Source organism: Dermacentor variabilis, chromosome 1 (assembly GCF_050947875.1).
Source record: "Dermacentor variabilis isolate Ectoservices chromosome 1, ASM5094787v1, whole genome shotgun sequence".
Classification (NCBI taxonomy): Eukaryota; Metazoa; Arthropoda; class Arachnida; order Ixodida; family Ixodidae; genus Dermacentor; species Dermacentor variabilis.
Genome location: NC_134568.1, coordinates 189,104,876 through 189,118,622, shown reverse-complemented (window position 1 = coordinate 189,118,622; position 13,747 = coordinate 189,104,876). Strand labels below are relative to the sequence as shown.

The 13,747-nt window shown below is 43.5% G+C and overlaps 1 protein-coding gene across 2 annotated transcripts in view; it reads right to left on the bottom strand.

Moving 5' to 3' along the window:
- The window catches only part of LOC142589974 (ribosome biogenesis protein bop1-A), a 166,895-nt gene that overhangs the window by 12,348 nt on the left and 140,800 nt on the right, over positions 1 to 13,747 (bottom strand). For both annotated transcript variants that reach the window (XM_075701746.1, XM_075701737.1), the window contains 3 exons: positions 11,246 to 11,460; positions 10,489 to 10,666; positions 2,551 to 2,635 (listed from right to left, as the gene is read on the bottom strand). In XM_075701746.1, the coding sequence (XP_075557861.1) occupies positions 2,551 to 2,635; positions 10,489 to 10,666; positions 11,246 to 11,460 (478 nt within the window). The remainder of the gene's footprint in view (positions 1 to 2,550; positions 2,636 to 10,488; positions 10,667 to 11,245; positions 11,461 to 13,747) is intronic.

Sequence of the window (13,747 nt, the reverse complement as noted above, 5' to 3'; positions counted from 1 at the left end):
GACAAATTGCACTTTTGCAACATGTGATCAAACCAGAAGTTATAATATGTCAACGTCCTATTTTCCAGACTCCCTAGGGGCCGCGAAAGTGTCCAAAGGTCGGGGTGTCCGAAAAAAATTAATGCATGCCTTCTACTGCCTCCACTGCCTCCAAGAGCTCAAATTGCCACAGGCACAACTGAAATAGCTCTGAAGGCTTGCCAGTACACTTATTAGGCATGTTGGCACTCGTACTGTGACAGGAAATGGCGCGTGCATGCATGTATATGGTAATTAAGGGATACATACTGTGTCCAGTGACAGTGGCCCCCTTCAACTCTTGTATGCTTCACCGCAATATCTCAAGTATGCTTCGATGCACAATATCATCGTACTGCGGCGAAGCTGACTTTCGGGAACCGGCACAATGCAACGTTTTAATTTTGCCGTGCTTTCTGCCATTCGAAGCCTTCGACAAAAATTACAAGGGCGGCATCGGTGCCATTGTTCACAGTGGCAAATTCTTTCAAGGAAAAACACAGCACCAAACAGCAGGAAGCTTGGTAGCGAACGTCAAAGCAGCTAAGGCCTAGCGTTGCTGTGGTGGTGGCTATGGCTGTCAGTGCATCGGTGTGTGAGAGCGCTCGTTAGAAGCTGCGAGATACTCAAAATGGTGACGGTAGTGGTTTCAATTAATGCCGTTTCACACCTGCAGTCATGACGAGTCAGAAAAATTGGATGGCGAAGGGTTTCAGCATCTTAAATTTCAGACGTTGTTATACAATGGCTCTATGGGGCACGTGGTGGTGCCGTAAAGTGTCCGAAGTATTGGGCATGTCCAAAAAATCGGTCCTTGATTTATCCACGAAACAGGCTAAGCAAGTATACTAAAAAACAGCAACGCAAAATTTCAAAGTTGAAAATAACTACCACTCATTTCCTTTGTGCACACAGACACCTTCAATGACACGCTAATGGAGAAAAAAATGTTAGAATAGTAAAAGTTGAATTGAACTGAAAGACCGTGGGGACTTGACATTCAAATACAGCAACTGCAATGCATCAATATGACATGAAGGGATGTTTTAATATAGGCAAGCTTTCGTGACGTTAAGCTAGACTGACAAAACAAATCTGTGTTGTGTTGCAGCTATACAGGGTGTCCCAGCTAACTTAAGCCAGAGTTTAAAAATATGTGAATGCCACGTAATTGGACAGAACCAAGGTAATATTGTTTGCCGTCGCTTGGAGATACACAGGTTATTTTTTTCATTCTATTTAATTGCATAATCAGTCCCAATTAATTAATCGGCTTCTCAGATATTATAATTACATGAAAAGCATCAATGAGAAAATTGTAGAGAAACATGAAAAACTCCCGATACAGCTTTCTCTTGCTCAATATGTGCTGCATAAAACTGTTCTTCCGAACATAAAAGAAGCCTGCGAATACACACAAAGTGCCTCGAGTGGCCAGTCGCGTGGCAATTTTGCATGCATCTGCGGGCTTCTTTCATGCTTGGAAAAACACTTTTATGTAGCACGTATTGAGCAAGAGAAAGCTCTATCAGGAGTTTTTCATGTTGCTCTACAAATTTCTCATTGACACTTTTCATCTAATTATAATATTTGAGAAGTCCGTTAATTAATTAAGACTAATGGTCGAATTAGGTGGAATTAAAAATAATTTGAGTATCTCCAAGTGACTGCAAACAACATTACCTTTGTTCTGTCCGGCTACGTGGCATCTGCATGTCTTTAAACTCTGGTTAAAGTTAGCTGGGACACACTGTATATGCTAGCAGAAGATATGCAAGCTGCCCTGTATGTTTATTCTCAGCACATGACTTATCAGTTGCTGTACTATACTACATATCCTTTAAAATAATGTATTCCCACAGCTTCAGTCAGTACTTATATAGTAGTGCATCTAGGAAGCCAGGACATAAAAGCTGTGATATGAAAGGTGTGTTAAGAAGTAGGTAAACAGATGGAAAACTTGATCCAAGGACGTGTGCATAAATTCTGAGCTCAAGTCAAACTGCAGTAGAATCAACACGAGCAATATCACAATATCAATACTGCACAACGTTAGCACGATGTGTCTGTGAAACGTTACAATATTTTCTATGCTATTACTTTTCATTACGCTAGTACATAATGCATTAAACTATAAATAATTTCAAATATATTAATTAGCACACCTCATGAACTGCATAACTTTACACTACACAGCCACAACAAATCAAAGCCACAAGCAAAAGCCCTGCTCTGACATGTGAAATTTGCCATGAAAGTTTTATATAAACAAAGAGCTCAATAGGCCTCATGCTAAAACACTAGGTTGATGTCTTGCTTAACGTAAAGGGACATATTTAGCTTGTAGCCTCTCTTGGCCAATTCTATGTGCTACTAACACTTCCTTACGTATTCTACCTCTGTCGTAACAGGTCTTAGGCACTAAATGAATATTAGATTTACAATAAGCTGTTACAAGAACGTACTCGCCATCTTGACAGATCACCACTACAGGACCATGCACAGTTCACTATTCAAGCTAGAGCTTCTTACCGCAGTGTTTTATAGGGTTTCACAGAAAGGTCCATGTCAAACCAAGTCAACCTGTTCTCAAAGCTGCCAGTGATGACATTGTCACCTAGAAAAACAACATGGTAAACATACATTAAGCCTTCATGTTTCACCAGAGAATTAAAAGGACACTAAATATTAAGTCAAGCTAAAGTCATAGATTAATGCTCGAGAATGTCTAAGGCATCAATATTATCGATAACATAGCTTTAGCAATAGCGAAATCAGGGTACAGTCGAACTCACTTATAACAATATTCAAGTGCCACGGAAATTCCGTTGTTATAATTGATAATTATTATAACCAGGTTGCATGAAAAAATCAAAACAGGGGATGGCAGAGCTGATGTGAGAAAACTATAACGGCAGGGAGGGCCAGTGCCCCTCCCTACCACCTTCCTACAACCGACTGCTGATTATGTTCACTTGTTGAACTGCTTTCTGGGCGCTCCGATCGCATGTGACAAGCCACGGCTGTCGCCATTAAAGAATAGCACTGCTATACGCGTAGTGCGTGCCGATGGATGCGCCACTGGTGGCGGCCTTGCACAGAACACACGGGAGAGGAGCCAGCCACGCGCCGTAGTTTGTTGTGTCGTTGATAGTGCTTTTCGGTCTTATTCATGTTTTCAGAGCAACATAGGCAACACCCTTCGCATGTGTGGGGTGGCCAAAGCTTCAAGGAATGTCGAAGAATTGTTGCAGGGTGGGGGGCTCAAATACCGGTGAAAACGTGCCGGCGAAAACGTGCTGGCGATATGGTTCCAATCATTCCCTGCAGAGCCTCATCAGCGGGACATTTCTAGTCTCATCCTTTCCTTTGTCGCATCGGTGTTTTTTTCCACTCTATCATAATAAGACGTGTACGCGATGTAGTTCGTCTGCAGTGCAGCATGCGATTTAAAGGCATTTCGCTAAAGTTTGGAATGCCATTTGCTGCTTATATTGTTTTCCGCTTCTTTACCGCGTTGCGCTATCTAGGCAGCACGACTTCACAAGTGCATTGTGTTGTATGTTAAAGCTACCGAAGTTTGCAAGAACTGAAATTGTTGGTTTTATGTGGCCTGGTAAATCCTTGCACCAGCTGTCGCGCACTTCATGTTTTTACATCTATTTTATGCGTTTAATCGTTGCCAGTTGCTTCATGCATAACTCTTGTTGATTCTTTTGAGCTGCGAGGTTTTCACCCTGCCTCGTTGGTTAGAAGTATAAATCACGCAGTGTCTTATCGGAATGATACCAGGGAAGTGCTTCTTTCCCGAGGACATCTTAGATATTCTGTTTTTTTTTTGGAAATGTGTTTAGAAAATAGGTAGTTCAGTACGAGAATTGCTGCATATAATATTTTTGTTCCCTTTGTCGCTGAAAAGTTCCCGTAACGTTTGGGAAGTCATCACACCTCGATGCTGTCTGAGCAGACTTCACACGCCGAGCGATTTGTTTGTTTCACAATGTAGTCCCTTCTTGCATGTGAATTTTGTACTCAACTGAATTCTTTCTTACAATGCTTACGCTGCAGAGGACTAAACCCAACTTTGCCACCAGCGCTCATCTACTTTGACTGGCGCTGCTCTGCCTTTAAATATATCATGTGGCACCTCTTTCTAGTAACATTAAAAAAAAAGTACTGAAAAGTTAGCTACGCTTTAGGTTTGTATGTTTCCAAGCAGCTCCCTTAAGGAATTTAAAATTGCAAAATCTGCAGTGGGGACGGCAGTTCATCGGCGTATGCAGCAGAATTGTATCAGCGGTACAGCGCTAACACGCATTTTTATTAACCCATGCATTTCATGACTTCGTTGACTAGTGTACGCATTTCCATCAATAAATTCGCAATTACTCTTCTTGAGGTGACTTTGACTGCACTTATCCAGCGATGTCACATGTATTCATTGGCAGAAAAATCACAACGGCATATGCAGACATCGCACCGTGCAGATTTGTTTGATATAAGTCTGCACTAATGATGGTGGGTGCTTATTATTGAGGTACAGAAGCAGCATTACGGCACGGATAGAATAAAAAAAAAGACGATCGAGACATTGCATTACTCAACAAAATTTAACGGCTAGTTAACATGAGCTCCACTTCATGTAAATGGGGTTCATAGAGTTTGTCTGCGGGACGCATCTGGCACGTATGTGGACCATGTTGTCCCAAACACTGGTAACAGCGTCTTCATACCCTCTCCCACAGAGGTCAGCATCTTCCCTACAGCTATCACCGCAGAAGAAGCAGTCTGGAACCCGAACAAAGGAGGAATCGCAGCCGCCAACTTCAGCCATGCTTGCTGCAAAGGGTTGTCGTCTGCTACTGCTCACGTGCATACTGTTGGAAGCGCCCGCTAAGCGGCTATAAGTGGCGCCTCTATAGGCAGTGCATTAGGCGTATAATAAATGCAAAGAGGGGTCACTGGTGGCAAGCGATATGCGAGCACTGCCGAGGCATCGCTTTAGTGGCCCCAAAGGGGGCCTTTTAAAAAAGGAGAAAAGGTTGCCGCGGCAGCCGGTCAGCTTGAGAAATCCAAAAGAAACACTGAGGCAAGATCGCCACAAGCACCTCACCACATAATTCTCACTGGCTTGCACGAGAAAACCCTATGTCCGTCAGCCTTGCATGCTTTACGCAAAGCTTGCCGACGTCCTTCTCCAAGGCATCCAGGTGCTCCACGTAGTGCAACGACGATTCCTCGTGAAAACGAAGCCACGGAGAGACTGAATCATCTGCCGGGCCTCCTGTGAGGACAACATTGAGGCAGCCTGCCCTGCCGCATTATCGCTGCCGTCGTCGCCGTCGCTATCTGATGCAAGCACATTCGTGACGATCGCCTCATCGGTTAGAAGCACTTAGTTTCCAAATCTGTAGCCATGCGCTTTCTTTTCACCGGCAACGTCGTGCATTGCCAAAGACCAGCGGGCGGATCAGCCATCTTCTGTTTCAGCGGCAAGTCAAACGAGGCTGAGAAACCACGTGGCCAGGAACGATTTTGACGCAACCAACAAAGATGAATGCAAGCGATTAAGCTGTTTGCAAAACTGCGCTGAATGAGGTGCCAGCGAGCAGCGCAGTTAGTGCGGTCCATTTGTGTTTCGGAGAGTGGCACGGCATAGAACTATGGGCGCAGCCCATTTGTGTTCAGAGGGGTGGAAGGGCGATGGGAGAGAGGCGTGTGGAGATGGTTGGAAAATGAGCGCACAGCGGCTGTTGAAGCAGCGGGCCATCGTGCAGCGGCTAGAATTTCTCGTCTTCTTTTTTTCATTTCCAGGATTTTGCATTTCACTACCTTTCAGCTCGGGCACCCAGCAGCCAGGCTTCATAATTAAAATCGATAATGCAACATCGGGGCATTGTAGTAAGCGAGTTATTTCCCCATGGAAACCATGCAAAACTTGACGATGCAGCAGCTTTTCATTGTTGTAACTGATATATTGTTAAAGCCGGTATCATTATAAGTGGGTTCGACTGTAAATGCAGGACACAATTTGAGACTCCACCAGGACATTCAAGTACTAGCCCGATGGCTTAATGATTCCTCATCATAATTCTGTCACTAGTACTTAGCCACACACAATAAAAAGATTGTTGCATTGCATTATAAGATGGAAGAAAATGATACTTGCCTACTTGTATTAGATTCACACACACACACACACACACACACACACACACACACACACACACACACACACACACACACACACACACACACACACACACACACACACACACACACACACACAAACACACACACACACACACACACACACACACACACACACACACACACACACACACACACACACGAAACACCTTTTGAGGTTAACCTTGAATATAATGTGGGCAAGTGAAAGGTGTCGTTTTCGCTCAACTCTGCGCCGCCCACAATTTTGCGTTTCAGTAGTTTCGTTATCGCATAGTGCTGTGCAGGTTTTGCTGACTCATGAAACTCACACAAACTGCAACTAGCAAAGAACGAGGCCCATTGTGACGAGTGTCAAAGATCATATTTATGATTGCACGTCCTTTCCCTTCCTCTATGGCACTGTCGGCTCTGTCTTGGCTCGGTTTCTAGCAGAACTTTTGCATTTTGTAGAATAATGTGCCTCAATGTCTTCCTGGCCCAATGCAGCAGGCAAGGACACTGAGGCACCCTAATGCGCATGAAACCATAGCACTGACTATTGGGTGCCATTTTTCGCGCCAACAGCAGCAAAGGGTGGTGATGGCATATCCAGCATCACAACTCCCCGCTCGGGGTCAGGCGATCTGAACTGTGCTAGAAGTATGCGGACCCGTCAGAGGTGACTTTCTCTTAAACCAAGTCTTTTCTTGGCATGAAACAAGCACTGTAAGGTTTCTGAAATGGTACTTTAGAGGGACTGACAACCAATTTTCATGGTACCCATTTTTTTTGTGCATTGAAACGCTTACCAGTCAGGGTGTCTAATCATGAAATGCGAATGCAGAAAACGCCGTGGAACATATTTAATCAGAATTTTTCGATCTGCAGTGAGAATGTAGTTGTTCACTGGAAGCACGCTGAAAACAGTGATAGGTGAGTGTGACAGCAATTATACGCCGGCATTAGTGGGAGACAGACGACAAGTGTGGCTGTAGCTGCAACAAAGTATGATTTTGTTTATCAAGTCGATGTTCCTGCTTCACGATTCATGTTTTTTGAATTGATAAATTATTTCTGCAATAATAGCTTCATGTTTTCGTGGTTTCCTGTCCAACTGCTTTGGTGTTTAACCAGTCAAAATGAAACCAATTGGATCGAAAACAAAACGACTCCTTTACACGTGACATGGAGTTCAGCATGTTGCCATAGCCACGCGTGCGTTTTGGTTTCCAAAGCATAAAATAATGTGCGAGTGTCTAATAATATACCGACTGCAATTTTAAGCAATAATTATGCTGTACTTAATAACAGTCGACTTACACCCCTGTCAAGCAGGCAAGTTAAGTCCACTTACGGAGAGTGCACTCGGTTTTAAGTGCACTTTCCCAAATCTAAACGTCCCAAGCGGAGTGTAGTCGCAGAAGAGTGGACTCCAGTCAGAGTGCGTTCACGGAACGCTCTTTGCTGATCAAGTGCGTAGCCTCGCCACCAACAGTTTCAATGATACAAAATGTAATGCATAGAAAAAGGTCACAGAAGTTCGTTTTAGCTGTTGAACAGCTTTTAAAAAATAATCAGAACACAACTTGCTGATATTCTGTTCTAGCAGGATCAAATGCCACCTCGTCGCATGCCACCATCTTGTTCTGGATTGGCTAGGCATTCGTCTTGGCCGGCCTTGACTTGTAACTCTCTTATGATAAAAATATTTTCGTTTTTTTTTTGGGGGGGGGGGGGTAAATATATATTAAGATTGTTTTTTATTTATAATACAACTAAAGCAATCGCTTTTTAGAAGGTTTCTTTGTTATAATCTACATCTTCAAAAAACATGCTTTTAGTCTGCCTTCATATTTTTTTAGTGCAAGTGCGCTCTGTTTTACCGTTTCGCACCGCGTAACCTAAAGTGTCACTCAAGGTCCCGAAGTGCACTCCCCATAAGTGCACTTAACTTGCCCACTTGACAGGGGTATGACGTACAGTAATCTTAAAAAATACACCCGAAGTAGCAAGATTTCACCGCCAGGTCTTGCCACTTAGTACTGGTTTTCGAGACTTTCTTTTCCAATTTAAAATTATAATTCCTACTTAAATCGCAAGCAGCGGGCTGAATTCCATCACTATAAATCATGGTAATTTAATTTCCATCAAAGTCTCACAACACATTCTTTGCCATTTGTAAGTTCCTTTAACAGTCCACATTGGCTTTATGTTTGCCTTTAGTGTCTCTTTAAATGGACACTAAAGGCTAATACTAAGTCAACATGGACTGCTTAAATACCATTCCAGAAACCTCACAACGCTCGTTTTGTGCCAAGAAAAGACTTAGTTTACAAGAAAATTGCATCTGAAGGGTCCGAATACCTTTATCAGAATTCAAATCTCCCGCCACCCAACCGAGGGGAGTGGTGACGTTGCATACGCCATCATCGCCCTTTGCTGCCGTCGGTGAGTGAAACAGCATCCGACAGACGGCGCTACCGAGCCAAGACAGATAAAGTCCGAGCGGCAGATTCTCTGCTGCAGCTGCTTTTTGGCCAAGTGGTGTAGACTGTTCGGCATTTTGCGACATCACATGGAAATAGAATTCTCTGCTGCTTGCAGTTTGTGCAAGTTTTGCGAGCCAGCAAAACCAGCGCAGCACTACGCGATAACTACTGAAACGCGAAAGCGTGGGCGGTGCGCAGTCGAGAGAAAACAAAACTGTTCGACCGCCCGCATAGTTTTCAAGGGAAATTTCAATGAGTTCGTTTGTCTAAATATTAAATAGACCAGAACAAGTAGCATTTTATGTCGTCTTATAATACAATACGAGGATGTTTTGTGCAATGAGTGGTTGACTACTAGTAACAGAATTTAACTGAGGAGTGCTTTTGTCGTCGGGCAAGTGCTTGAATATCCTGGGGGAGTCTCTAATCGTGTCGTGCATTTATCTCAATTTCTCGATTATTAAGGCTCTGTTCATGATAATACTGACACCTTAGAGATTCTCGAGCACTAATCTATCCCTTTAGCTTAACTTAATATTTACCCGCCGTGGTTGCTCAGTGGCTATGGTGTTGGGCTGCTGAGCACGAGGTTGCGGGATCGAATCCCGGCCACGGCGGCCGCATTTCGATGGGGGCGAAATGCGAAAAACACCCGTATGCTTAGATTTAGGTGCACGTTAAAGAACCCCAGGTGGTCAAAATTTCCGGCGTCCTCTACTACAGCGTGCCTCATAATCAGAAAATGGTTTTGGCACGTAAAACCCCAAATATTATTATATTATTAACTTAATATTTGCCTTTAGTGTCCCTTTAATGTAGTCAGATGTACATATTCGTCAGCATGTAAAATTCCAAAACTAGGAGTAGACATGTAAAATGGGGTACAGTTGTTATTTAATAACTGTTAATTAAATTCTGGGGTTCTTTGTGCCAAAATCATCAACTGATCATGAAGTGCATTCTTTTTGATCAACTGCTCAAATGCACTTTTTGATCAACTGATCAAAAAGCGCATTCATTCTGGTTTTTGTTTTTGTATTAAATAAAATATTTAGTGCAGTAGTTCTTTCAGAAAAAAAAAAAAGAAATCTGACGTAACCTACCAAAAACACCTGTTTTCCACACGGTAGGAAAAGAGTTAATCAACATCATTACAAACGGATTGCAAACAAACTCCATACAATACTGATATGTACTTATTTACTGTTTTCTTGAGGACTGCTCGGGGAACACAGTCGGCGATCGTTGAAAATTTGATCTGCGGGTCAAGTGTGTCGGCTTTTACACGACTTGTCGAAGGTTCCAGGGTAATCGCTGGAGCCTGCGTACTTTCCAGAAAGTACTACACAATTTGTGTCGCGCATACAATCCAATTATACAAGGTTCGACGAGAATATACACAATATATAGAATCAATGATAACATTCCAGTAAGTTCCAAATCATGTAGGCGCGTCTTGCACTGAGCGATAACTTTAAGTTGTAGTGAGTGAAATGCAGTCCCAGAGAAAAGGCTAAATAAGTACATGTGTCAATAGTCAAACCTGGACATACTGAACCCATTTATAATGAATTATTGTGTATAACAAACACATGTAAAATCCCCTTGAAAATATTTGTACAACATTTTTATTTTATATATCGAATTACCTATACTATATCGAACTATTTTGTTATCCGCTTCAGATTCAATGTATCTGGGTTTGACTGTATTAAAGCATCGGGAAAAGTGAGACAAATGCTCAAAAGTCAATGAGTAGTCAAGAAAGCTGGAAAAACACACCCTCTTGAACCACTAGCCAGTGACTCACCTTTGGGGTGGACAGCAATGCTCGAGATCCATTTGCAGTTAGATATGAGCTTTTTGGACAGCTCCTGTTTGAGCAAGTTGTACACACGCACAAAGCGTTGCATGGCCACAAAAAAGTAGGGCCGTACTGGGTGAAACAGCACTCGTGAGACAGTTCCCTTCAACTTTGAAAAAGGTGCCTGCAAAGACAGAGAGGCCTCAGAAAATAGTTCCTGCAGACCACTGTGCTAAAGACACTGCTGGGGAAATATTGCAGTCCCTGTCTTAACACATTGACAAGTGGTTTATCCAAATGTTTGCTCACTAGATGAAATGAGTGACTGACTGTTGAAAGCTATCTTTAAAATCTAGTAGAACAAAAACAAAGTTTCAAGGTATTTTTGCACTATAAGCTTAGTTTGCACAACATAGCTCTACAATATCTTTCAAGCCAATTTGCGATTCTGCAAACCTGTCACTAAGTTTACATAATAGGGTAACAGTACACATACAAAGGCAGTGCAATAGGTAAGTATGACGTGCTGCCTTGAAGGGTAAATTTGATTACACCGAGAAAAGAGACAAAGCAGGTGCAAGTAGAATAAATGAACTAAAATAACGAAATCACCACAGAGAAAACATTACAGAAAAGAATGCACTGTACAAGCTTAAGTACCATGCCCAACTTAATTTAACTTACATGCAGCAAATGCGCGTAAAGCATGTGACAGGTGAATCCCAGACTTAGTTTACAGTGCTAGGAAGAAAAATGTTCTTACCTGTGATCTTCTATGGGACAAATGGTGGATCACAACCCCACTCTCGCCCCCACTGCCACCAGTAAGCACAACGGCAAAGTAGTCTCCCTTGGCATGCCATGTTACTTGCGACACTGTGTGCCGGTGAACCACACTCAGTCGTAGTCCTTGGCTACTGAACTCTTTTGATGTTGATAACACCGCTTCCCAGGTTGCAGCAGTAAACTTGCCACCTTCTGCACACAGAGACCCACTTATGCAGACTGATGCAGGTCTTGACATAGACAACAGTGAGCCACACTCTGTGCAGCATTTTGGAATCCCTGCCATTCCACCTGAGAAAGCTGGGCACTACATGCAATGGCCAATACAAGGAAGCTATACTGGCGATAATAAAATGTTTCAGCAAAGTGTGCAATCTACTACAGTAAAACCTCGTTAAACCGTACCCGCTTAAACAGTAGTTTCGTTTTAAAAGTAGTAAAGTCAAATCCCCGACTCAGTGGCCACTGAACATAATGTGTTTTGTATCCGCACAAACCGTACCAGCTTATTGCGTTCGGATTGGTTAAAACGTGCCGTTTTAACTTTTCGTCGCGCAAACACGGCAGTGCGCCGTCTCCATCGGGCGACCCGACAGAACAACAAGCCTCAGAGATTGAAACAACGGCCTCCAAGCACCCTGTGCGTTTGCGCATGAAGCCACATCAACATCAACATCATTTCGACGCCGTGCCAGAGAGCGTTATGGCGTTGTGCAAGCGAGGTCTCATGTCATGCCGAAGCTCGGATAAAAAAGACGCCGGGTGCTCAGCATAGAAGAAAAATTGGACACCGTTCGTGCTATCGGACATGACATGAAGTCGGCACTGGCATGCGACAGGGATCTGCTGTTGACTACAGTGTGTGGCATTTGGAATGCGAAGTTGCTCGACAGCGCTGCTGCGACCATGAAGAGATGTCGGCTACAAGGTTCGACTTTTCGCATCATTGCTTCTGTTGTTGCCGAAGTGTCGACTAGCGACAGTGATGAGGACGACACGGAAAGTGACAGCACGGGCGATTCAGGCCCGACAGTGGCATAAGCTACGCGTTACGTCAGCCTCACGAATGCAATCGTCGTGACGAGAACAGGGGCGCAATAACGTAACTCTATTCCAAATGAAAAGTATTTCAAACTCTGGCACCTGGCAATGAGAAAGGCGCCCCCGGGACTTCTGTAGCACTACTGCGCACGTGCACGGAGAATACGTAACGCCAACGAGGGATCTGCCATGCGAGTGTTTGCCGAGAAGAGGGGGGCTGGCTGAAAAGCTGGCATGCAGCTTCAGTAAGTTTGAGGCCGCTGTCGTTGTCGTGCTAGGCCGCCGCAGCATCAAACAAAAATAACACTTTTGTCGCACGAAGTGAATAAATACTGCATGTTTTCTTCCCCTTTCATCGCACTCTCTCTGACTTCCGTTTTCGACAGGTAAGTGGGCGATCTCATGCTATTCGTTTAAACAGGACTACCGTTTAGTGCATACTTTTTCCGAGCTCCGGCCAACTACGGTTTAACGAGGTTTCACTGTATCACAATGGATTGCTCTGAAGGGACATGTGCACAGGTGGTATGTGTTGGCATGGAGCATGGTAGTGGATTGCGTATACCATGCTATGTTAAAATACCCTGATGTCAGTGCATTCTGGCCGTCATTTCATTGTGGGCATTGAGCAACATAAATTTGCGCATTCACAGCGGCACTTCTCCGAGCAGCAGCTGTGTGCATGATGCCAGACATGAAGTTTTGTCGGCACTGTGCAATGCTCCTGCACGCAATTAACTGTTCACAGCTTTTGCTTTCATCATTCTCATGAATTTCACAACTAGTAGAATTATTATTAGAAACACACGCACACTTCTATGCTAATCCTCAGTGCCTTAAGCTTTGCCATCCAAGGAAGGATGCTGCCACTCTAATGCAGTGTTAACAACTTCAGAAACTGCTGCTGTGATATTTGCACTGAAAACTGGTATACAGTCCAATCTTGACACACATTACTAAGTTGTATCTGCACCAAAAAACTAAGCTGAAAAGCAACTTAATTAATTTAGCCAAGATTTCTGTGTTTCAGTATTAAAGATTACATTATAAGCAACTATAACGAGTCCTGGTGGATAGCATATTCTTGGTAAGCATGCATGAACAAAATCCTGCAAGATACTTGAGCAATAACTACAGGATCAAAAGCACTAGCGTGTGCAGTAGAGATTTTCTAGAGTGGAGCTTCCGCATGGGTCACACCTACTGCTAGCAGCTGCAGTCACATGGTGCCATGTGTAGATGTCTATCAGCATTACAGGTTGCCAATATTAAGCTGCAGTTTTGTTTGTTTGCAATGACCAAGTCACAAGGCCAAAATGGCGATAGTATGACATTTGTAATAATGACAGGGCGTGACACTAAGACCACTAGCATCCCTTTGGACATCACTGAGGTGCCTGTAAGCTCACTTTCAGTAGCTGTTTCCCTGTTCTGACAG